The sequence below is a fragment of the Kogia breviceps genome, chromosome 4 (assembly GCF_026419965.1).
Source record: "Kogia breviceps isolate mKogBre1 chromosome 4, mKogBre1 haplotype 1, whole genome shotgun sequence".
NCBI lineage: Eukaryota > Metazoa > Chordata > Mammalia > Artiodactyla > Physeteridae > Kogia > Kogia breviceps.
In genome coordinates this window covers 33786586-33814139 of record NC_081313.1, presented here as the reverse complement: position 1 = coordinate 33814139, position 27554 = coordinate 33786586, and the positions used below count along the sequence as shown (strand labels likewise).

General features: G+C 37.3%; 2 protein-coding genes across 2 annotated transcripts in view; both read left to right on the top strand.

The window, feature by feature from the left end:
- The window catches only part of PLCXD3 (phosphatidylinositol specific phospholipase C X domain containing 3), a 165293-nt gene extending 139800 nt beyond the window's left edge, over positions 1–25493 (top strand). Inside the window, exon 3 of the mRNA XM_059060923.2 lies at positions 22960–25493. Within this exon, the coding sequence (XP_058916906.1) occupies positions 22960–23113 (154 nt within the window). The 3' untranslated portion in view covers positions 23114–25493. The remainder of the gene's footprint in view (positions 1–22959) is intronic.
- C6 (complement C6) overlaps positions 1–27554 on the top strand; it is a 400163-nt gene that overhangs the window by 170602 nt on the left and 202007 nt on the right. The gene's annotated exons all lie outside the window — the stretch shown is intronic.

Sequence of the window (27554 nt, the reverse complement as noted above, 5' to 3'; positions counted from 1 at the left end):
CATTAGATAACATTAGATAAACCAGAGGTAGAGTGGTACAGATGAGAGGGTTTCACTCTGGACAGGATTTTAGCATAATGGGGTTCTAATTTCATCTCTACCACTGAGTGGAAACAATGCAAAGCAAGCTACTCACTCTTCCTCACGCATAATTTCCACATCTATCCAATAAGAGGGGCTGGACTACATGCTCTCTGAACTACATTTTCGCTCTCAAGTTCTTTTGTCTTATCTGGTTAAATTTAGCCAAGACATAATTTGGAGAATCTCAAAGAAAAGCCATGTCTGCAGAGATAATTGCATTTTGAGGCAAATCAAATGTTGACTTACTGCATCAATTACTATTTGGACCTTGAAAAAAAAAAAAATCCAAGTCAGTCTCCTGACTACCGTGACTGGGTCAAAGTCATCCTGTTATTGCATTTATAGAGCCATTTAACCTCCTTACATATCTATTACCACAGTTTGTAATTACATCCTTATTTTTATGATTACCTTGTTAATGCCTGCACACACACACACACACACACACACACACACACACACACACACACCACTAAATTGTGAGTTATGTGAGGGTAGAGAATGAATTTATTTTTTTCACCATTAATTCCCCAGTCCCTGGAGCCCAGAGTAGGTAGGCAATACATATGTAAGTAAATGAACGAATGGATAAATATATTAGTTTAATGCAATACAAATATAATTTTCAATTATGGGAGGTAAAATAAAATTATGATTTTTAATACTTGCATTACTCTGAATGAATTAGGAAGCTTTTCCTAAATGGTATCTAACATAGGTTGCAATCTTAAGCTGAAAATTTTCCAACAGGAACTTAGGAATTTTAATTTTTAGGAATCAATAGTAATTTCTTTTACATTAATGATTTACTGTTAATTGATGTGTCATGGGCATCAGTTACATTTATATATTTTTCATCTAAAATAATTTCTAGGCAAACTGATGAGTTAAAATTAAGTCATAAGAGAAAATTAATGAGAGGTATGCTGAGTATAAAACTTAAAACAAAAATATTTTAAGTGACAAAATGGAAATAGATTTTTCATTTTAGATTCAAATATTTCTTCAATTGATTTGGTCGTTTGGAGTTTATATTTTCATTTTGCTGTGGAAAAAGAAACTGACAAATACAAAAAGTCCTACTTTTTCTTGAATAAGAGCTGAAGAAATCTGAAATCTTAATTTCAGATTTAATTCTACCCTTTCTAAAAAGAAGTTGCACTTCTGGATGGTTGACTTGGCACTTATTCTTTCAGTCAAATATGTCAATAAGCTATTGGACAGACTACCTTTTGCCTTCTTCTATCCTGTGTTCATGGAGATGATTCTAAATGCCAGCTTAATTCTTGCCCTTTATGACCAATTTATTATTCATGTTTTAGAAGTCCATCTGAAATCATTCATTTTCAACATGCCCATTAATTCAAAATATCAATTTAGAAAGATTATTTCTTCACTCCAAGATAATGTTCTATGGCAAATGGAGAACCATAGATGCCACTTAAAACTTAGAACAAATACAAGATAGTAAAAAAGCAATACAGTTTTTTTTTTGTTACTCATCTGAAATTGAAATAGATGCCTGAGGTGTAAAAAAGAATTTTTCAAACAAAAGAATCATCCAGTTCAGCTCAAGCAAGTAAATAACACAATTAAAATGTTTGCCTTGTGTATAACATATATAAGCTTGGGCTTTAGGAAAAAATGCTTTAATATGACTGTGACTTGACCTTGAAAAACATTTTCATTAAGATCAGGAAAATGTCAGAATACCCTATTAGCTGAAGTCATTATTTTCTCCAGGTTTAAGCATATTGGATTTTCATTGTGAATAAAAATATACTTAGTCTAGACATGTGTTATGGTTTTAAATTATGTCAATCCAATGATCAGGCTGTAGCTACACACTGAGTTTAGTGCTTTTTGTGGTCGTCCAACATAGAACCACCTACTGGGTTTAGATATTTTGACTTTGGAACTGAATTGACCATTTATTTTAGCCAAAAGGAAGGCACTTTGTATATAAACAAAGTTAATTTTCCTTTGCCTAATGGTAATTCATTTTCAAAATATTCATTTGGATACTTGGAGATATTTTGTTTTGGCTTTGGATTTTTTTTCTGTTTATATAAAAGATTTTTGAAGCAAAGCAATAGATTTCAAATAAACATAAAGTCTTCAGATTGCATAATAAAAGATAGTCCCTCTGTTCGAAGGAAAGAACATGTTTTTAATACCTTTAGTCCAATTTCCCTGTATCATTGTGGTGTATTGAGTAGTCTCCATGTACCATACCCTTAGAAGCTCAGTATGTGAAGGACCCAGGGCAGAAAAAGATAGAGCTACCTGGTTTAACTCTAAGGATCCTACAGCTTGTGTGAAGTTGAAGCAGCTTTGATAGCACAGGCATGTTGATGGTAATGAGTTACCATTAAACTTTTACGTGCTTCTAATGAAAAGAATATCCATTTTCACTCTATACTCACATTCAAGTAAGTATAGGTCTCTGAAGCTGTCAAATGTTCAGTTCTAAGGACATGATGACTTCTAGGACCCACCCAGTCATCCACCACTATTCTTAGCTTTGTCCAGACGTTATCCTTCTTAGGTAAAATGCAAAAAACGCCAAAAGGAGGGAACACCATTGCTCATATTTTTCTGTATTTGAAGCAAGGATATCGGCTTATTGAAACAACTAAGTAGATTACAAAATCTTATATATGTGAATTTTGGACTGAATCAGCTCCTTCTTTCCTTTTGTTTTACATTTTTGCTGCACTAGTGTGTTTTGCTTCTGTTTTGAAATTTTTCCTATCACAGTTGCTGGTGACTATGATATATTAAACAGAGACAAGAATGAGATGCTGAAGTTGATAATAGAATATTGACATTAAATTTGCAAAGCATTCTGGACATCTTATTTTGTATGTTCAATAAAATATAGTTTGTGAACCTTCATCTTAAATCATCAAGCTGCCTTTTGGCTCAAACTCTTTGAGTTTTACCAAATCTTTTACCAAACTTTTTGTACCACCATTAAGGAGTTTGGTGGACAGAGTAAATAACATCTAACTACTGCACAGATGGTGAAACTAGGGCCATTTCCTGAGTTTATGTTCCAGTGTTTTGTTTAAACTAGAAACTTTACGGTCTCATCTTCACATACTCTTCTGAGCTCACTCTTCAACACCTGGAGCAGTGCCTCCATTGCCTAGCACAGTGCCTGAAGGGCAGTAGTATTTGGTTTAACAGGAGCAAATAGAAAACTATGGCCTCATTAGCCAGAATGATCCCAAAGTGAAATACTCTGTGCAAGCTGATGTTACCATGGCTTGATCAACTGGAGGATATATGGATTACCCTATAAGGGATGGTGCCCTCAAAATCACATCTGCTTGCTGCTGTGCTCATTTACAAAATGGACAGATCCCTTCCAGGCTACCTAGATTTATTCTTGAGTAGATAGATGAGAAGACAGGAGACCTCAGTCCCATAATCAAGTCTCATTTATTACAAAAGCCTTCTCGTGGATGGTAGAAACTCCAATTGAGAGGAGCTGTGGACTATCTTGAGCAAGAAAACATGACTAAAAATGTGCTCCTTTGCCACCCAGTTGAGTTGTTTGGTCCCAAAGCAGCAAGCTGGAATTTCAGTTTGTAACCTATAGGTACATAGTAATAGATGACTACAACTTTGTTTTAGATTCAAGTCATTTGAGATTAGCAACATGGGGAAGACTCCAAGAAATGTAAAAATACAGAGTGATAGAAACTCACTTTCTGCCATGAACTTGACTATTTTCCACCACTCTTTATGACCTCTAATAAGGTAAAAAGAATGACGCATAGCCAAGGCAGGTTGGATGAATAAACATGGAAAACCCAATGGCAAGCCAACCCTTTTACAAGTGAAAAGTTCAGCTGAGGACAGGAGGATTTCCAGTTTACATAATTCCGCATAATTCGTTTACTTGGAACAACTTAAATTTGTAAGGCACGTTGCAATTTTCAAGGGTGTTCACAGTCATAATTATATCCGAGCTTCCCAATAACCCTGAGTTGGAGTGATATATTTCCATTCTATATATTGCACAGAGAGGGTCAGTGACTTGCACACATGGTTTAAGTAGGGTTGCAGTCTTGGTTTCAAGAATGACTTTTTCATAGTCAAGAAGAATTATGTCCATGTGGACACTGATGTAGCAGTCTAGAGATGTGAAACTGATGCTGTTGTCTTCCATGGGTAGCCCTTAGTAGTAGACCCAGGTTTAGTATCAAAGATTCACAATTCTCAAGTCAATCTTACTGATTTTCTTTTCCACTCAGTTCTACTAGATATAATAATAACATAACGTAGCTGAGAAAAGTAAGTCATCATTATGGACCATTATGGAAATAGTAATGAGTGTCATTCAAAAATTGAAAGTATTTTAGGAGCAGCATCTTTTACATTTATGTGAAATGCCGTACTTCGGTAGGATATTAGCAAAGGTTTCTATTTTTTAAAAAAACACCAGACCCTTTTCATCCCCTAAAATAGAACTGAATACCAGGAATAAAACCTGTTATAAAATATATTCTATTATTAGTAGCTACAAAAGCCACACATTTGAAGATATTTTCAACTGATTTCTACTTAATGACTTCCAGTGGGACATAAGTTCCTAATAAAATTAGAAGCAACGTTCTTTAGGTTCTTTCCTGCTGATTTCAGCTTTTAGTTGAGAAGTATTCATGAATTTTTTTCTCTTGAAAATAGCGCTGACCCTCTGAAATAGTTCCCTATCAGAGAGAATTTTACACCTTTGGAGAAGATTCTACTGTGTCCTTGCCTCTCCCTCGTAAAGCTGTTGAGAAGCTGACCCATACAGCCGTCAGAGACAGTGTCCATCACAGGTGCTACCATCTAGTTCTCCACCGACTTCCCTTTGTCGGTTCCTTTTCAATTTTGGACTTGAGTTGTTTGAAAGAAAAGTTTCCAGTCTAGAGTGAAAAAGAATACATGGCATTTATTTTATCATCGTACTTCTAGTCTAGAACCGAGAAACTGAGAACACTTGGCATTCACATTATTTTATGACTTTCAGGTAATTGATATATAATATCAATTATATATTATATGTTTTGTTGCCTCTAGGGTAATTCTGATATTTTAGTATATTAGTTATTTAATTAAATTGTTTTATAAGATCATGTTATCTGTTTTCAGGACACTGTGTGCAGTCAATTTCCAAATTCAGCTGTAGGCAAATACCCTGACGTAAGGCTGACTGTGGTGCCTGCTGGCCATCGCATTCCCTGAATGAGACTGATTCTTAGTATCTCACAGAGGTACTGCTAACAGATGTCAAGAGAGCAGCATCTATATAAAAACATGCAGTTAATGCAATTGTAGGTGTGACTCTATAGAATTTTGGAAGTTAATTGAGATCCCAGAAAACACACACACACACACACACACACACACACACACACACACACACACACACACACACACACACACACACACACACACACACACACACACACTCCCCAGAGCCTCTTTTCTGAATTTTCCAACAGGTCTTCATGTGCCCACCTGAAGGCTCCTCTGACCTTCTTTATGGTGATTTTTCTTCTATTCCAGCCAGAGTCAATCCTATAACAACTTTTAAAGACCTATCCCTGCAAACCTCCCCTGAGATAATCCAGGCCTGGATAGGGTCTGCCATGAGGGAGCATTTTATTTCACCTTTCTAGATGAATGTGAGGGAGATTTTAATTATGAAAAAAAAGGGTAGCAAGTGTCTTTTCAGGACCACATTTTCAAACACTGCCCTAAAACATAACCAGACACAGTTGCAAATAATGCTCCCCCTTCACAGGGCACATTCTATGCTCAATGACTCTTAGAATCAATAGGTAGTTAATTAATGACTTAATTAAAACTACAGTGAGCACCAGCCCTGAGGAAGGGCTGCATTATTGTCATCATGTCCCTTTGCCAAACCCTGCTTCCATAGTCACTAAATGCAGACTCAATCAGGCAAGCAGATAATTTACATGGCCAACTATTCACATGCATATATGATTCCAAGTTTTGAAAAAAAATTAGATTTCTCTGTATTCATTGCTACCTTTACTCTAAAACAAGCCAGTGGAGACTTACCTGGATGTTTAACATCCCCTGACCATACCTTTGCTGCTGCCAGCTGGGCCTGCTTCCTAGAGGGTCCAAACTTCCATATTTCTCATCTGTTGCTGCTTCTTAGTCTCCAGCAACTACCCAGCCTTAGATCACTCTTGAAGGCTCTTCTTAAATTTCTGGTGGGACCTCGCCTCCTGCATGCTTGGTACCTTTTTTGGTGACAGAGAGGAGATTCCCTGAACTCAAGAGGAAGAAGAATGTGTAAGGTAACAAGCTAGTGTTGACTCTTCTAGAAGGAGAGCTGCTTCCCCTCCATTGGTGCCACCTAATACCATCCTCCTTCCTTCAGAAGAAGCTGTTAAAGAATGCCAGGGAAAAAATGGCGATGGTATGGCTGGGAAACGTGAATAGAGAAATAGTCAAAAGAATCTTTGGCCATAATAAGAGAAGCATAGTACCCAGAATGAGGGTGGAGATACTCTATTATACTCTATACCTAAGTTAGAAAATTGCATGATTTTCCAAAACTAACTCTTTTGTAGGGAATATACACAAAGTGGTGTGTTCAGAAGGGAGTGGCCAGGACAATAAAAATGTTCCAAATAGAATCACCTAAGGAAAGAAAATGGGAGGTTTAAGATGGAGAAGGGCAGGTACAGATGGTGGGGTAGGAGAATCCCAATCATTTTCAAATATTTAAAGGAATATCATGTCGAAGAGGAGCAAACTTGTTCTGGGGGAACCTAAGAACCTTCTAATAATAGAAGCAGTCTTAAGATGGGAGGGTCTGACTCAGGAGGCTGTGAGAATTTTCAGTCCTTGAAACATATGGCAGAGTTGAGTCTTTGAAAAGGATGCTTTCCAACAATAATTCCAGAACAGTGTTCTGTAGAACATTAGGTCTACTAGATGTCTGTTGGTTGTTTTTAGGAAGAAATTTAAAAGGTGTATTTGTGTGTGCATGCCCATATGTTAATAGTTTTGGGACTATTCTTGGGTCAAATAAGTTTGGAAAACACCAGTTTGAGGACAGGGGAATAAGTTCTTGACTTATCTCAACGTCCTTAATATGACAATATGCTTAATATGCTATTATGTGTATTATGAACATCAAAGAGGCTTCACTATTACCTAAATTTATTCAACCAATATTCAAAGCAATATTTGTTTCAGGAATATCTTTCAATAGCTCGTGAAACATTGTAACATGGAACTCTGTTTAGGTAACATTTTTTAGAGAATGTGGTCACAGATTATAAACATCTTAGAGACATTTTCAAACCTGATATCCTCTGGTACTCTTCTAAATGTGGCAAGGAGGAAATATACAAGGAAGAGGGAGGATGCATTAGCAAATAAGACACGTATATGGAACCAATATGGTTTGGCAATATTTATTGTATGTTTTTAAGTTCCTAGGAATTTTCCATGTTGTCAAAGAATGCTAAAGTGGAATATTTTTAAAGTGTCAGGTAACACGATTTCCCAAAAATACAACCAACAGACAACACAATGGAAAGCACTCTTCTCATACTAACTGACTTAAATTTTTGCACTCTCGGTACTATTAAAACATTCTGACTTTGTAAGACCACTGTCAGAAGGAAATTATAGAATTAACAGCATAATGAATCTTATTCTCTTGCAGAACAAATGACATGCTCCTCTGCCCTTTGCACCTGCATTTGTCACTGATTAAAGCGGAAAAGGCCAAAGAAATCACCCCCTGATAATTATGCATGATTGCAGGGGCCCAAAGACACACAGACACCTGGGAAATTATGATCCAATTAAATTCTGTTTGTATTCATTCTGCATGTTAACATTTTATCTAAGGAATGGGGACTCTCTGAATTTGACTTTTTAAAAACATTGAACATCTGAAATGGATGCTATGACAACATTTAGCTTTGAAAGAGCAGGTCAGGGACATGGAGTTGCACAAAGTACTATACAGGAAAGGCTGTGATGATGGAATAAATACCACCTAGCCACCACCACCCCACCCCCAGCTTCTGCTGGGCAATTTGGACTGGAAAAGTCTCCCATTAGAGTGACCCTGACAATTGTTTCCTTTAGAAGTAGGTTTAGATGTTCTGAGCTTCTGATACATTATTCATAGCATAATGGTATCCAGAGGGAAATCCTAACAGATGAACAATGTAAGACTATGTGGTCACTATTTCTAAGTAGTCTAGACTTGGCGGCCTTTCTACTTTGCCAGAGTAAGTGGAGGTACCCACATGATTCTGCATAGTACACGGCACTAAGCATAAAGGAAGTTTTTCTCAGGTGATCTTCTCCCACTCTCCCTCTTGAAAAAAAACCCTCAAACCACCATAGGACCTACTCTGATTTGCATTTAAGAAATGGAAATGTAGTTTTAATTTCTCTATCTCATTAAGGTTACCAAAGGCTACCCTTGATTCCTACTTGGGTGAAAGTCCACTGATCACAGAATTTCTTGCCATCTAAATTGAAGACTAGACTCCAAGGCTCTGAGATTTGTATGCAGTTCTATTCTAGAGTTCCCTTGGGATCCACGCCTATGGGAGAGAGACAAGAACAGGATTGAGTAGAGGGAGGAGTCGGCTGTGATGCAGTCACAATAAAAGTCTTAGCCAAGCCTACAGGAAGCTCTGGAGCTGGACAAGTTGTCCCACCTTGAGGCAAGTGCCTGTATACACTCCTTCCCAAAGATCAGTCACTGGATGCAGGCTGTCCCCAGAGAGGGTGTGTGACCTTGAGTGGTGTGACTAACTCTTCAGCTGAGGGCAATTCTCAGACAGAAACTCAGCTGAGAGCTGACAGCCAACAACACTCCTAGTACTCATTGAGATGAGTGCTCTCAATCTGGAAGGGAAAATCTGTGCAGCTCTTCACAGCAGGCACTACACATCAATATAGAGAGTAACTTTTTCATAGAGTTACTTGGGAAAATGAAGGTACCTAACATTTATTTACTGTCTGCTATGTACTAGGCACTTCAAGCATGAACACAAATAATGGAGTAACAGCTATCATTTATTGAGTTATCACCACTCAAGTATTATGTTAAAATTTTATGCATGCTATTTCATTTAATCTCCACATTAATTCACTCTTTTTATTCTCTTTCACAAGTGAGGAAACTGAAGCTAGAAAAATTTAAGTGACTTGCCTAAAGTTACACGAGTATTAGTGAGAGTGTCAGGATTCGAACTCAGTCTGCTGCGAAGTCCTCTTAATTAACCTCTATGTTACGCCGCCTATCCATCTTGTATTGTTTTATTTTAGTCTTGCAAAAGCCCTAGGATCTACATATCATTATTATCCCCATTTTACAGTGAAAAACAACCTTCCCCAAAGTCACACATTATTAGTAACTCAAATAGGGCTCTGTCTAATTCTGAAGCTCTTATTCTTTCTACTGCCCCTGTATCAATTGTAGGCAGTCCATTAAAACTCAATAAATACTCACTTAACTTATGAGTACTTAGAGAGTAATCTTTACTTGGCCTCATAAATATATAAGATTCCATGGAATATTTCCATTTGGAATTGGAATGTGTGCCAAGAAAGAGGCCAGCAACTAGTTCATGAGGCCCAAAGAAGCTTAATGGACATCCTTGTCAAATGTTTTCATGCAACTCTATTCAGAGCAATTAAACAATTTCTATTTGTAACAATTCAGGTATTTCCAGAATTAGTCCTATAATTAAGGCAAGGGCCATCCATGTCTGACTCACCCCTGTACCCACCCCAACAATTGCTACATGATTAGTACTCAATAAAATCTATTGAAAGTGGGAGAGAATATATGAACATGATGGGGACAAATAGTTCCCAGGATTTCACCATCAAGAATCTCTACAGATGGATGGATAAGAAAGATGTGGTATATATACAATGGAATACTACTAAGCCATAAAAAAGAATGAAATTTTTGCCATTTGCAGCAACATGGATGGACTTGGAGGGTATTGTGTTAAGTAAGATAAGTCAGACAGAAAAAAAAATACTGTATGATTTCACTTACATGTGGAACCTAAAAAATTCGACAAACTAGTGAATAAAACAAAAAAGAAGCAGATTCACAGATATAGAGAACAAACTAGTGGTTACCAGTGGGGAGAGGTAAGGGGAGAGGGGAAATATAGGGGTAGGGGAGTAAGAGGTACAAACTACTGTATATAAAATAAGTACAAGGATATATAGTACAACACAGGGAATGTAACCAATAATTCATAATAACTATAAGTTTAGTATAAGCTTTAAAAACTGTGAATCACTTTATTGTACACTTGTAACTTATATACTATTGTACAGAAACTATAATTCAGTTTAAACAAAGAATCTCTTATACCATATTTCCTCACAGAGACCATCTTCTCTTAATACATGTATATTTTATAGGTAATAATTTATCTCTCCATTGTTAAAATTAAAAGCATGCAGATTTCCACTAGAACTTCCAATAAGCAACAGATGGTCAATACTAAACCTGAACTGATAAAATGATTCTGCCCATGGTAAAGAAGAGCAGCATTTCAGTTAAATTGTGTGCCCACAGTTCATGGGTGACGGATTTCTTTTGTGACTTTCAACATTATTACCTCTGTTATCCCGAGATCCAGGATCCCCAAGTCAGGAACAATTGAGAGTGAAGGGATAAACCTAGATAGTCCTTGACATGTTTGTTCCAGGCAAAACCAGAAATGCTAAAATTTCCCTTCTGCACAGGTGAGCAGCAGCTCTTTCTCTGAAAATGGAAATCTTTCCAAAGAGGAGAAAGGACAGGCAGGTGCCAGCAGATAGGAACTGTACGCTTTGAGTAAAGTAAATTGCTTCTGAGCTTTGAGTGCCCAGATTCCCGGAGCATTTGTTCTGAGTGAGGGGCTGTTTGGTACCGAGGGAGAGACTGTGAGGTGGGAACACTTGATCCTACACAGAAGTGTTCATTATATTGAGACTCTACCCTTGAAAGAAAACCCACTGTCTGCCTTATTGGCAGTCTAAATCTTATTAATATACTGAAGGGTCTCTCTGTTTAGAATGTATGAAGCTTTCTTTCTTCCTTCTCTCCCTTAGAAAATCAGCAGGCAGAATAGTCCCCGCACAGCCGGAGGCCCCATCGAGGGCTGACTGCTCATATTCTGTCTCCTGGCAGGGTTTATGGCTTATTCTGAAACAGGGGCTGAAGGGAATGATGGGCCTGAGGACACAGCAGTTTGATGAACTCTAAACACCATTCTTCTTGCGGTTTATATGATCTTATTTTAATTGAAAATGGATTTTCAGTTTTCTTCCTTGCCACAGTAAAAAGGGCTACTTTTGCCATCATCAAAGGAAACAGATGGCGTCTTTTGCTTTGATTTGCCTGCATTACTTTTTGTTAAACAAACACAAAACTAAACTAAACTGACAAACTTCCAGGCATGAGAGGGAGGTGGGATTGTTCCCATATCATCTTGAGAACTTGGAATCTGTCCCTTTGAAAAGTGAAGGTGGCTAGGAGAGTTAGGGTGAAGGCGAGGGTCAGTCAGTCCCCCAATATTCCTGGTGTGACAGTGGCTCTTGTGTCCTTATCTTGCAGCCCCCAGAGCATGTCAGCCCTCATGGCTGTGGCCAAGTTGTTATGAACAACCCCGACCTTACATCTGAATAGTACCCACATAGAGATCTTCACCTTGTGCGGGGGTGTCTACCCCAAGTGTTGTCACACCTAATTTTCCAAATAGGAAAAATTGAGACTCACAGGGTTAATATAATTTATGCAAGATTATAAAACACAATAAAAGACATTACTATAGTCAGGACCTGAACTGAAATTTCTCTCAACACCAATCCAGTTGACTTGGTAGTTTTCGTTTGTTTGTTGTTTGTTTTTTTGTTTTTGTTTTTACATAGTCTGTATTTTTTTAACATCTTTATTTGAGTATAACTGCTTTACAATATTGTGTTAGTTTCTGCTGTATAACAAAGTGAATCAGCTATATGTATACATATATCCCCATATCTTCTCCCTCTTGAGTCTCCCCCAGACCCTCCCTATCCCACCCCGCTAGGTGGTCACAAAGCACTGAGCTGATCTCCCTGTGCTATGTGGCTGCTTCCCACTAGCTATTTATTTTATATTTGGTAGTGTATATATGTCAATGCCACTCTCTCACTTTGTCCCAGCTTACCCTTACCCCTCCCGTGTCCTCAAGTCCATTCTCTATGTCTGCATCTTTATTCCTGTCCTGCCCCTAGGTTCTTCAGAACCTTTTTTTTTTTTTATCATATATATGTGTTAGCATACGATATTTGTTTTTCTCTTTCTGAGTTAATTCACTCTGTATGACAGACTCTAAGTCCATCCACCTCACTACAAATAACTCAATTTTGTTTCTTTTTATGGCTGAGTGATATTCCATTGTATATTGTGCCACGTCTTCTTTAACCATCTGTCAATGGACACTTAGGGTGCTTCCATGTTCTGGGTATTGTAAATAGTACTGCAATGAACATTGTGGTACATGACTCTTTTTCAATTATGGTTTTCTCAGGGTATTTTTATGGAAACACAAAAGACCCCGAATAGCCAAAGCAATCTTGAGAAAGAAAAACGGAGCTGGAGGAATCAGACTCCATGACTTCAGACTACAAAGCTACAGTAATCAAGACAGTATGGTACTGGTACAAAAACAGAAATATAGATCAATGGAACAGGATAGAAAGCCCAGAAATAAACTCATGCACCTATAGTCATCTTATCTTTGATAAAGGAAGCAAGAATATACAATGGAGAAAAGACAGCCTCTTCAATAAATGGTGCTTGTTGTTTGTTTTTAATAAATCTCTCTCTCCCCAACTAGAGGGTATGGACCAAGAGGGCAAGGGCTGGGTCTCTTTCTGAGCACCCTGGCATCCTCAGCACACAGAATAATATACAGCACATAAGAGGTGCTTTATAAATATGCATTGAACAGATGTCTTTATCAAGCTGCAGATGGAGTTTGAACTTGATTTGAGCAGAGAATATGGGAAGGTTAAGGAGAGAGAGATTTCTTCCTTTCATGGCCACAGAGGGAAAAATTAAAATCAGCTATATGTTTAGTTGTAACTTTCATTTTTTTCTGTTTTACACCTAAATAGTTGTGGTGATTTAGTTCTGAAAGTACATAGTGCTTGTCATAGGAAGACTTGGGAGGACTTTAGTCTCTTATTCAAGAAAGCCCAAGTCCCCTAAAATCTCTAGAGTTGATTTTAGGGCATTTGTTTTGCAGATCATTCACATGACTTCATTCTTTCTCTGAGTGCAATCTTAGGGGAAAAAAATTTTTTTTCCAAAAATGAGTTATTTTTATCTGGCATAAATCCGATATGCTCCTTTCTAAACAGAAACAGGTTTAGCAAAAAATGCTAAGCCTTGTCTTCATGCAAGTTACAATCTCTGAGATACATCCATCTGTCTGCCTGAAGTTATTTTGAAGCCCTTTTTGGGGTTTAAAACTACAGATGCAAAGGCCCTGCCTTTTATCAATCACTGTATGATTCAGTGAATGAAATGCCAACCTTTGGGGAAAGAGTTTCTTTTTGTTTCATCTTTCTCTCCTTTACATTTTCAAGTGAAATTTCTAAGCCTTCAGAAATGGCCAGATTGACAGGAAATCATATTTTAAATATGTCAGACTTGGGTTGAATTAGTTGGTCCTGAGTGACTCAGTTGCCCAAGGGAAGAAAGACCTGTGATGATTATTTTAAATTTTGCAGACCAGTGAAGCCTCCATTTCTCAGGAGAGGCGAGGTTTGAGAAAGGCACTAACATTGAGAAAGGCTCTGACATTTCACTGTAATCTTTATTTCCAAGGGCATCAGAGAGTTCTGTAAAAATTAATTTAATTTAAAGATTCTACTTTGTTCAACAAAGGAAACATTTCATTGAAAATTAAATATATTCAAATAAAATTCACTGAAAGATTCAAGTGTTTTATTATCCACATTGTTCATTCATAACCACAAAATACAACAGTTTAGAGAATTTAGAGAAGTAGCATATATAAAGTGCATTTGTTGTAGAAGTATTATATATACACACACACACTTGAATATGAATTTGACATGGGTTTCTAATAAATTTAATTCTAATTAAATCATAGGTAATTATAATTAATAACAAATTGATAGTAAATAAAGAAATCTGTTTAATTAAGTTTAATGTTAATAAACTTTATTCTTAGAAAGATGATGACTACTATTGTCATTGTTAACACAGACTCTCAGGACACTTTACGTATAATGCAGGAAAAGTCATTTTGCAAATTGACTGTTCAATATGGAAATTTGCGAGTAAGACCTGCCAAGTAGAGAAAAGTTAAAATTTTTAAAAGACTTTTTTTTAATTTTTAAAGTTAATTTTTTAAAAGACTTTTTTTAAAGTTAATTTTTAAAAGACTTTTGTTCAGCAAAATAGCAGTGAATTCACAAACTAAAATCTGTGGCAATAGCCACAGAGAGGAAAACTGAGCAGTCTTTCCATGAATTATGTTACTGCATGCACTTTTATTCTAAAAATCAACCTTTTGTTTCTAAAAATAAAAGCTATTTATTCAATACAAATTTATTGAGTACTCAGTCTATGCCAAGTGCTATGCTGAGCCTTTGGGCTCCAACAATGAGAAAACAGACAGTCTTTGTCCTCAAAGCCACTGCTGTCTAGATAGGGGGCAGGTGTTGATCAAACATGTAAATATAATTACAATTCTGACTAGTGTTTTGAAGAAATGCCATTTAAACTATCACCTGAAAGAAAAGTGAGTGAGTTGGTCAAGTGAAGGAGCAGGGAAGATGAGGTATTCTTGGTGAAAAAAAAAAAAAAACAGTGAACAAACAACAGCTCTTACAATGTTCCCTGAGGAAAATTAGGCTGGTCAAGATGAGCAAGACTGTGGATGTGGCTAGAATTCAGTGAGGGAGAGAGTGACCAGAGATGAAACTGGAGGAGCAGCTAGTAGCTGCTATTCAGAGCCTATAGACCAGTTAAGAATTTTTCTCTTTATGCTAAAAGCAGTGAGGGGTGATTGAAGCATCCTAAGTAGGAGACTGACATGAATTAATAAGTCAGGGTCAGCACACTGAGGGTTCCTGAACTCAGCATTTCCAATTCCCAAATCTTTTCCTTTAAATCTTTTCAAAATTGTTTCTCAAAACTAGAACATGAGAAGACCTCTGGCTCCCACATCGCTGCCCTCCTGTTGCTTCCTTGGAGGAAGGTTTTCTGATTCCTGTACACTTGCCTGTTTCTCCTCTAAGAAGCCTGCAAACTGTTTGAAGATGTCTTTCCTCAGGAGAGCTCCATACTCCGGAGAAGGGCTTGAGGTTTCATGTACCAAATTTTGGTTCTGGACCTGCTCTTTTGCTAACTTAAGTTAGAATCTATGATGGGAAAAGCATATTTGGACGTTTGCCCCAATTATGTGCCCCCAAAAACACCCTTCCAAGGATACGTCCCTAAAGTTTCATTGCCAAGTCTTACCCTTATACACAAGGACATCTCCCCCACCCACTTTCTATCATTGATTGGAAATTGTGAAGGTTGGAAAGAAATCCCGCAGGCTCATTTTTACATCACAACTGTATTATGGCTGGGTGTTGCCCTCAGAATTCCCTGCTGCCTTCCTTCTTTGAGACTCTGGAGCAGGGCATTGCCTGGGCTGTCACTCAGTGGATATCAATACATTACCACTCACAGAGAGCCAGGCACTCATCTAAGCACTTTAATCCTCATTAATATGCTAATGTGATAGATAGTAAAACTGAGGCTTAGAGTGTTAACTAACTTGCTCATAATTAATGCTGGTGCTGAGACTTGAGCAGAAACAGTCTGGCTCCAGATTTGACACTAGTGCTAGGATTTTATTTAAATTTTTCTTTATCTTGAAATGATTCTCCTGGTAGTCAGTTAGGTCTTGCAAATAAACAGTCTAAATCCACACTGTAAATCCAGCATCTAATGAAAATGAGAGATTAAGAAAAAGAGGGGCATTTAAAAGACAACATTGCAGTATCTATTTAGTCACATCTTTCTATGTGACTATAGGAGACCAAAGGAGACTATTCCATAAATAGATACTAAAATATTAATATACAAATTCAAAGAGAATTTAGTAATCTCTTCAGACTACATAATTTCACTAAGAAATATTTTCCTTCATAATATTAGTGAATGCTCTTCAAATTTCTGCTAGCTACTTTTTGGTTATAAAGGTAGAACTAATATGAAAAAATGAATAAATGAATGAATGAACAAATAAGGGCTTTTTAGGATCTCGTAGCAATCTGAGAACTTCCAAAAGGAATTTCCTAAGCTCTTTATTTATAAGTGAAGAGAATACAAGTTTCAGTGCCATTAGTTGATAGACTTTGTATGGAATTAATATTAGATTCTTCATTGCATGGGAAAATCAATGGACTCTTCTTTGGACGAAATCAACAGCAAACCTACGTGCATATAAAGGGAAGCTCTGACTTCACAGGTCGTCAAAGGAGGCTTTAACCATCTGGCCCAAACACCTTCCTGTTCCTCCCCTACTCCAGTCAGTCCCCCTAGTGTCCCCACACCTCCATGGCGCCTACTCTCTGGTCACCTTGTCTTTCCTAATCATGTCTTCTCTTTCATGCCCATATGCTTTTTTTTAAAAAAAAACACTTTATTGAGGTCTGACATATAAAATGCTGTACATTTTTAATGTACACAACTCGATGAGTTTGGAGATAGGTATATACCCATGAAACCATCACCATCAGGCTATAAATATATCCATCACCTCCCAAAGTTTCCTCCTGCCCCCTTTATTATTTTTTTATGTGTGTATGTGGTAAGAGCACTTAACATAGGATCTACCCTCTTAGCAAATCTTAGTATACAGTACAGTTTTGTTAGGAGGGCATTATGCTAAGTGAAATAAGCCAGACAGAGAAAGACAAATACTATGTGATCTCAGTTATATGTGGAATCAAAAACAGTCAAACTCGTAGAAGCAGAGAATAGAATGGTGTTCACAGGGGCTGGAGAGAGGGAGAAATGGGAGGTGATGATTAACGTGTACAAAGTTTCTGTTATGAGAGACAAATAAGTTCTGGAGATCTACTATACAGCCCATATTCTATTGGATGTGCTGTTCCCTTTTCTTGAAATGTATTCTTCTTCTTTATCTAAAAAGTATTGACCAAGCTCATATGTCACCTATTTTGTGACATGCTCCTTAAATTTCTCCATAATTTCTCCCAAGTGAAATAAATTATTTTACCTACATGCTCCCATAGAATCCTATGCCCATGCCTGTTGTGCCATATTGTATTGTCATGGTTGGTTCACATCCATTTTACTTGTTAGACTTTGAGACAGTTGAGACCAGGATTTCTAGGTAACATTTGAGTTCAATAAATGTGTTATTTTCCTTTTGGGTCCCAGGGATTGTGGTTAAGTACAGGGGATATTTTGATGACTATGATATGATTTTTGTTTTTTGAAAAGTGTGCAGGTGCTGATAGAAATAGACATGGAAGTGGAAAATCTGAATGCCATGTGCAGTGTGTAGTTACAGAACTGTGCTTAAGGAGATAAAGCATCAAGAAAAGAGTTCTTCACCCAGATTTGAACTTGAGGGATGGAGATGCTGCCTGGGCCAAGTCTTCAAGGGCAAGCAGAAATTAGACCAAGAAGGGTACTGAAAGAAAGAATGGTATTTCATATAGAGAGAAGTCCTGAAAAAAAAAAAAAAAAGAGGCATGAAACCACAGGGTATATTTGGGAGAAAACATAAGCATTTCAGTATTACTAGAGAAAAAATTAGCATGTAGGAAGTAGCAACAAATGCAGCTGAAGAGAGGTTGTGTGTGGTTGATGCGTGAGGAAGGATGGAGGGACTCATATATACTGAGCAAGAGCCTACGGATCTTGTAGGTGAGAGAAGACTTTGCAGTGATCATGTAGAAGAATAATGCATTCGGTTGAGAGAAAGAGTGTTGTGACTGTAGTGTAGGAAAGGCATGAAAAAACAGTTTGGTGGCAGGGTTGTGGCAACGTTTCTTGGAGAGAGGTGAGGAAGGTCTGAACGCCAAAATGGCTCTAGGGAGCTACACCTAGAACGCTGTCTTCCACAGATACAGTATATCTTTGTTGAATGAGTGAATGGGTGATTTTTAACACATATATATGGGCTCTAAGAAAAAATAATGTCATGAAGAGGTTAGTGGTAGGACGGGAATAAAACACAGACCTACTAGAGCATGGACTTAAGGATATGGGGAGGGGGAAGGGTAAGATGTGACAAAGTGAGAGAGTGGCAGGGACATATATACACTACCAAATGTAAAATAGATAGTAGTGGGAAGCTGCCGCATAGCACAGGGAGATCAGCTCACTGCTTTGTGACCACCTAGACGGGTGGGATAGGGAGGGTGGGATTGAGGGTGACGCAAGAGGGAAGAGATATGGGAACATATGTATATGTATAACTGATACACTTTGTTGTAAAGGAAAAACTAACACACTATTGTAAAACAGTTATACTCCAATAAAGATGTTAAAAAAAATTTTTTTAAATAAAATAAAATAAATTAAAGTTAAACCAGTTTTTCTTTTTAATTTTTTAAAAATTAAAAAAAAATTTTGTATTGGAGTATGGTTGATTAACAATGTTGTGCTAGTTTCAGGTGTACAGAAAAGTGATTCAGTTATACGTGTACATATATCCACTCATTTTTAGATTCTTTTCCCATATAGGTCATTAAAGAATATTGAGTAGAGTTCCCTGTGTTATACAGTAGGTCTTTGTTAATCAGTTTGTCTTATACCATGAAAATTATTACAGAGACAATACTTTATTACCACCAGAGTAGGCTTTTCAATTTACTCTAATTACCTAATATAAAAATTGATTCTCCGGAGGGCAAATAAAAAATTTACTCTTTTTATGTAAAAAGCACAGGTATATACAAACAACTTATAAACATATTTAGAGTCTATCTGTGGTATTAAAATTTTATTGAGAAGGAAGATGAGGAGGGAAAAAATATTTTAAAAGGCTCCATAAGGGGGAAATAATTTTAAAAGTTTAAGAAATGCCACTCTAAATAATCATCGTAACTTCAGTAGCATTTGCTAGTTTTAATCCAGTATACTGAGTCTTTTTGTTTAACATAATTCTACTTAAGTCTGTCTGAGTATCTCATATTCAACTCGGTGTTATTGCTTGTTTTGTCTTTGGTACCATACTGACGTTACAAAACTATATCTGAAGAGAAAAAGAGAAATATTCCCATGACTCAGAGAAATAGCATTCAAATGTGAAACTCCTATTTCACCTGCGGCCTAAAAGCTATTCCAAAATTATATTTAATCAATCCTCAAAGCAATCTATTTTATAGAGAAACAGAGAAGAGCACTCATATTCTCCTAACATCTCTCCATGGGGATAACAATTAGTTGTTCTAAATACAGGCCCAGGAATTTCAGTCTTAGAGCAGTAGTGGGCATCTGAGTATCTCTTTCTGTGATGGTCATGGTTCTAAAATGGGGGTTCTGTTGCTCGGGAGCCTCCCCAAACCTAGTACCCTAGGGATCTGGTAAGCCAGCTACTTGGTTAAACTTAATACAGAGTCAGCACTGGCCTCAGCATCATGCTTTTCTACCCCACCTCTCACCTCTCAAGGTGAGTATATCTGCTAGAGAACTATCCTTCCCAGGAAATGCACTCATTCTGATACTTTTTCCAAAGAGTGTCTGCTTTTTCTGATACAGAATACAGTGATACAGTGTCTGATACTATATTCACAACAGAGATATAACCATCTGCCCTAGAAAGTCCAGAAGAGAAAGTAATGGAATTCAAACCCAAGTGGCTGCACACACATTGCCACGGCATCTGTCTTTCTAACGAACTTGAATACACTTGTGCCTGTGCTCTAGGGATCCAGATTTTTCATTTCAAGATAGAATTCTCTTCTGAAGCTGTTGTTGTGAAGGTCAAATTTCTCCACCTGCGAGTCTATTTTCTGAAGGCAATGGACCTTTTAAATCGATGTTATGCTCTTTTAGAAGCACTTGTGTCCTCCTCTATCTGTATGCTGAAAAATGTGGATCAGAATTTTTAAGGTATTAACCACAGGATGAATGTAGTCCAAGGCAGTTGATTCAGTTTTGCCTGGATGGGTCAAGTTTGACTGGATACACTTTCTGAGGTCTGGAGAAAGACACACATATCACATTCTATGCTTCAACCTCACAAACCAAAAGAAGCATGGCTTTCTTTTCTCCTTTTTTCATGACACTACATGCTCTTAATTTCATCTTACTTCTATGCCTACTTCTCTCTTTTTTAATTGAATCAAATTTTCTGCCCATGTTGTTGATTTTCAAATTTTCTCTTCTCATCCTTCTTTATACTATCTTCCCAGGTAATTTTATCCACTCTCATAGCTCTAACTATTCTTTCTATGTGATGACTGGACCAGCTCTATGCCCTAAATAGCACAACTGCACTTAACTGTGAATTAAGATCTCAACTCATGTGTCCCAAAGTCACCTCAAAGTCAACATGTCTCAGACTTGAACTTAGCACATCCACTGGAAAGCCTTCAGTGATATCTCTCCAAGATTAGCAAAAGATGCTCACCTGCCAGAATACCACTAGAAATCTAGGCATCGTTCATGGCTTCTTTCTCCCTCTCCAACTACATCCAATCCCACACCAGTCAAATGTTGTCATTTTGTCTCCTCAGTTCCTTTCAAATATATCTATTGTGGCCTCTGAGATGTAAGCTACCATTATCTCTGGTCTGGCTTCCTTCCACAGCGCCCTAATTGTTAGCCCGGATCCCAGTCTTGCTTTCTTCCATTCATTTGTTCACAATGAAAGCAGACCACTCTCTCTGAATCACAAGTCTAAGCATATTATTTCCCTGGTTAACAGCTTTCAGCTGGTCTACACTTCTGAAAGCCTTCTATCATCCGGTTCCTCCTTATTTCTCCAACATTTTTAAGACTTCCTTAAATTTTGTAACTTCTCTGAGTTTCTTAATTTCATCATTGTCTCTCTACCCACTCACTTCTCTCTCTCCCCCCATCTCATCCAGGAAATTAATGTCCACATGTATTTCCTCACTCTTTCATTGTTATTGCACTATCATCTCTCAGACCTCAGTTCATTTATCCCTTTTTCACGTCAATCTCCCTTCCTGCTCCCTTAAGTCATAGTGGTTTCTCTTCAATATGCTGTCATAGGATATTGCATCTCTACTAACATCTCCTGGATCTGTCTGCATGCCCTACTCCTAAGCACGCCCTAGTCCTGTCAATGAATGAAGGACTGCTATTTCTTCTGTCTGAAAATGCACTGCATCACCCTGTTCCCACCTTTACCCAGCTAAATCTTCCTAATCCCTCAACATTCAGGGAGCGCTCTTCTGAAAAGTTTTTCCTGACTTTGCAAGCTAGGCTAGGTGACTCTCCACCATGCTGTCATGGTAATGAATCATCTTTTATAATTAAGTCAGATCATAACACTCTTCTGCTCAAGATCCTCCAAAGACTCCCCATTTCGCTCAGAGTAAACCTCAAAACCCTTATAATAGCCTACAGTGCTCTACAGCATCTGCCTCCCTTTCCTTATTATTTCTCTAACTTCATCTTTCAATACTTTCTTCTTTCTTTTGCCACATTTAGGTATGCTACCCCCTCAGGGCCATGGCAGGAACTGAAATGCTTTCCCTAGCTTTCTACATGACAACTCCCTTGTCTCCTTCAAACCCTCGCACAAGTGTCCGCTTGTCCATGGACCTGCGTCAGCACCTATTTTAACTTGCAATCTGCTCCACACCTCTCTATCTATGCACTCCAAATCCTCCTGTTCTTGCTGCGTTTCAATAGCACTTATTCCTTCCTATCAAATGATATAATTAATTTAGGATTATTAGTCATCCTTTGTCTTTCCTTATTAGACTGTAAGCTCCACACAGGTGGATATTTGTATCTTCTTTGTTCACTCAGGTTTTCCAAGTGCCTTCAAGGGTGTCTGGAATAGAAGAGGTGATCAGTAAATATGTTTAAAGGATGAGCATTGATTGTGCTATACAGTATTAAAATTTTCTTCCTTGTCCACCTGCCTGCCACCAAACCATGCACTTGTCAAATGCAGGGAGTTTTGCCCTTACATCTATTTACAATATCTGGCATATTTGCTGAAAATAGTGGGTTCACAATAAATGTTTGCTAAGTGCATGGATGCATCTCTGACCTCACTACCCCATAGCTTTGCAGGGTTTGCAATCACACCATACCAAACTAGGATATGCGTGCAAGAATGTTGTTTTCTTAGTGGAGAAGCTTCTCTATAAATTCTCATGGCATCTGAGATCTCCAAAGATGGAGTCCAATGTGGACCAAGGTAGTGACTACAGCCATCCTTCCATATCCTAGGGTTCCGTATCCATGAAACTGATCCCGGGTTGTTTGAATTCACGGATGCAGAAACTGCAGATGAGAAGGGATGACTTTACTACTTCATTTTATAAAAGACACTTGAGCATCTGCAGACTTTGGTATCTGTGGGGATTCCTGGAACCAATCCCTTGTGGATTCCAGGGATGGCTGTATTTCTCCTGCAGAGTCACTTCAGAGGTTAAGAATTTACCATTGTCCATTTGGCTTTTTTCTCCATTCTGTATCTGTAATTGGGGCATTTATTTTAATAAGTTAGAAAACTAAAGGAAGTCCTGGGAATTGTGAGCTCGAAAGATAATATCTTTCCTTCTGTGATTTCTCTTTTTTCTTTCCTTTCTCAGAGCTCTTCCTGCCATGATGCAGTGGGTCCGCACGCAGAAGCCAGGAGAGAGTGGCATCAATATTGTCACTGCCGATTTCGTAGAACTTGGTGATTTCATCAGCACTGTCATAAAGCTCAACTATGTCTTTGATGAAGGGGAAGCTAACACTTGATAGTACCATTTGGAGCGTCAGTGAATAAGATAGAGAAAACTCACTGTATTAGGCATATTATCTATAAACACTCTGATTTTCCTATTCCACTGAGTCTCTGAGGGAATAAGGGCTGAAAGTGGGTGGGAAAAGGGGGAAACCATTTCTGCAGTGATTATTATCATACTCTTCATTACTATAAATATTTCATTTCCCATTTGATGAGCAAAACCTACTTCTAGTGTTAGGAATAAAAAAAAGACTAGTAAATTTCATTTCTCAGAATTAGTTTTTGTAACTTATGAGTGTTTACTTGATTGTGTTTCTGATTTCAACCTAGGGCTCCTACACTGTGTATCCTCTAAATGAACCTTTCTTTCTCGCTCGCTCTTTTTAATCAGATGCTGTATGGGACTAAAAAATAATTAAATGCCCAACATAACGTGTATTATCAATACATTGTTGTACTGAAACGTACTTGTTTTGTGGGACCTGGTATAATATTCTGTAGTCTGCAATCTCACTAACTTTGGGTCATAAACAAGATGCATCAAATCAGTTTCCCTGCATAAGTAATATTGGTGGCCATAATCAGTAATTTTCGTGTTACATAAAAACAATAGTGTTTCACAGTATTTCTATTTAAGGCAGCTATAACTATAGAGTAAAAACTTTTGTGGAAGAATTCTTAGTGCCAAGTCCATAGTGAAAAATAGGAGTGGGGGAAGAGATGGATGTCATTTTAATTCAGAAATCTCCTAAATAATATTGTCCTACAAATGCTCGGTAAATGAAAAATTATGATAAGTGTTGTTAAAATCAGAAAACTCTGAAAAGAACTCTTACAAAAGTTCTTCTAACAATTATCTTGACTGAAAAAATAAAAAGAAGAAAAGAAAGAAATGAAAGATTAAGCAAACTTTCCTAACAAATTGAGATTTCCAACTATGTCATTCTAAATCCCAGATTTTGAGGAATATATTCTGAGAAGCTTCAATCTGAGTTTTTTTACTTGAAGTTGAGGAAAATGGAAGGGTGGCAGAGTGAATTAGAGCAATGTTTTTGAAACTATGACCGTGAACTCTCAAGGATCCATGAAACATTTTTAGGAGATTCTTAAATACATGTGATTTGGGCAGACTTATTGAAAGTCACTTCTGTGTCCCACCCCAGGGTCAAGTTTGAGGCAGAGGCCAAAGTTTCACAGAAAGTTTCTGCTATCCACCATTTGATAGTCCAGGTGTATGAGGAAGAAAAATGGTAACGCAACTTTGAGCATTGCTTCTGCCTTGGTGTCTTTGTGATATTTGACAGCTCTAAACAATCTTAAAAGAGCATGATAACCCTTACCAATATGCCTCACAGGAATATTGTGAGGCATTTATAAAAATCTATAAAATTTGCTGAATTTGTACAATTCTGAATTATTTTATCTTCATGTTTAGAAATAATCTCACCTCAATAGTTTCCTGGGAAAACACAGTCCATGTAAAGTGGGGCCATAGAGAAATAAAAGCATGCTCTCAGCTTTCAATTAATTTAGATGTATGACATGTGGTTTAATCTCTGAGTCCTAGGTAAGGGATTTGATTCCAAGGTTATGTACATCAAAATTATAAATAATCAAGAGTTGATTAAAAGATTATACTCACTATCAGAAAATAATGCTTATTAGCAACTGTGGGGAAGGAAGAGAAATTGTTTATACTGAAGAGAATGTTTATGAGAAGTGTGCAGGTATGTGTGGTTGACCAAGTAGCATGCATATACATGCAACAGATATGATCTCCATTCCAATTGTGTGTATATGTCCCAACAGACAAAATATATCAATATATACCCACTCTTGTGCAGGCAGACAGATACAAATACACACAAACACACACAGTCATGGAGAGACACAGTGAAATTCTTCTTTTCAAGTGAAAACTTAGGTAATATTAAATAATTTAATTTTAGGACCAACACCCTTAACAATGTATGAAAAAGAGTTGATGAGATTTTTGAAAGTAGAGTAGCTGATCATATTCAAATATTTTTGTAAAAATAGATATTAATTATCTACAAATATAATTTTCTTTCTGCTTTCCCTCCCCTTGTAGTTTTATTGTCTTTCTATCTCTCTCACCTGCTCTTTATATGCAATTGAATAGGAATCCTTTCTACAGGACTATAGCATATTGAAATTTATGTCCTGTGAAGTTGTTTCTTGGGGAGGTTTTCTCTGACTATTCATTATTCAGCCCTCAGGAGGATCTTTAGCCAAGCACACTTGCAATGACACAAGGATTTAACGTATAAAAGTATGAGAAAACAGATCTTTCAACATATTCAATACTAATGAAAAATGAAGAAAATATAGAGGTAACTATGTTGTATTTTCTTGAACTTAAATGTTTTCTTATGTTTGCTTAGAATTAGCTTTGTCATATCTGTCATTTGGGTGCTGGAAAAAAACAAACATGCTGAAGCATTAGATGAATTGTGCAGTTTCTCAGTTGGAGAAAGCTTTTATTTGCTATTAATGATATGCACATAGAGACCTGTTTGACAAAAGATACTTCCAAGCCAACGTTTGGTGTCCATGTGGATATACAGTATCTGTGTAACAGGCCCTGGGAATAAATGGACTTGCCTTAATTTCTAAAGGAGGGAACAGGCAGAGGTGATCCATGCATCCTCCACTAGAGGAAGAGTTCACTAGGAGGGATTCCTTTGCAAGGGGAGTGGAGAGAACATGGCTTTGGCTGTCTTCTGCCCATTGGCCCTGCTCTGGGACACACTTACGGAGCAGGCTGTAGGCCTTAAATAAAGAGGTAGGGGGTGAGGACTAGTGGTAGGCAATCAGAGCTTACCATCAGCCTAAGCTCCTTTGTCTTAGCTGGGCATTGAGTTTCCAGAGAGTTAGAGCACAAAGGCTACAAATAGACCCCCAAATGGTAGGAGATACATCTTGGTGCATTTTTTGTTTTGCTTATTTCTTAAGACTTTTCCATCACAGTCCTTCAAGGCAAAGAAAACAGAAACAAAATCCAACTTTTACACAATCTACAGCAGGAAATCAAAGGAGTGAGTGGCTGAGATGGGAGAAAATATACAAAGAGTATCATTTTTTGGTTTGCTTTCCTGTCTGTAATTTCAAAGGACCAATATTTAGATCCTCCTGCCATTATTCTTTATGTCTCCCTTATTACTACACAATCACATGAATGCAGAGAATGAGGAGGCATCTTTTAAAAGCCTTAGGATATTCTATATGATGACCTCAATATTCACTTTCAGCCATACTGGGAAAACTCACTTTTCATGGAGTGCCACCTAACAATGAATGTATTAGAGCATAAAGTGTTTGGTATGTATGCACCTGTGTGTGTACACACATACTCACACACACACACACACACACACACACACACACACACACAGCATGCACATCTCACACATTATTCAAGCTGAAACTGCACTCTAATCACTCAACCTGATTCTATTGCCATTTTAACTCTTAAAATTAATATCCCCTACGTAAGTAGGAACAAACATAATTCAAATATTTAAATATTTAAGAGGAGAAAAATCACTAGAAAACCAATGAAAAATGACACCGTCATAAATAAGAAATGCCTAGCAGTAATAGTCTAACTGCACTGTCAATTACACTTCAAGCTGGAGAATCAAAGATGGACTTAAATATAAATCACAAACAGACAGACATGCATGTTCGTTTAATGTTGTTTTAAGTTCTTTGAGTTCTAACATGAGATCTCCCCTGTTAGGATTCCAAACTGGAAGTTTGGAAGTCTCAGGAAATGTATGTTTTCATGACTTTTTCAGTTCTACAATTTTAATGATCCAATGACACAATCTTCTGACCTTTGGTTGCTAGTCCAAATGAGAGCTCCACAGGTAGAGTGCTCGCTTTTTGAATTGCTAATAGAAAATAATGCATAGTGTCCCTCAGGATATGCTAAACAAGGTTTTTAAAAGTATTTTATTTTATAGCACTTTAGTCTTTTCAACTAGATTTCACTGACACAATGGTGTAAATACTGTATTTGCCATAACTTATTGGTGGCTCCTGTGTTACATACAGTTTTAAATAATGCTCTAAATTATTTGTTTTCCCAATGACAGCGATAAAGTGTTCTGTAGAAATTGTAAAACGTGTTGATTAAGTCAGTTGAAAATTGTGCAATTTTTATTTCATTTATGATACTCTTTTGTAGGTACTAGTCCTAAATGTGTACTTGTATGAGCCAGAAGTGTGTGCTTGTATGTGGTATGTGTGTGTTAAGTATACTGTATCTTATACAAAATCAAACTTATCCTAAAGAAAAAGGGCACATTATGACCAGCCTTAATTCGTTGACATTTTTGTTATTGTTGCAATTTGGGATTAAAATTTTCAAAGAAATTATATTTTTGTTAAAAATGGCCTTTTGTTTTTTAATCACATGAGAAATGT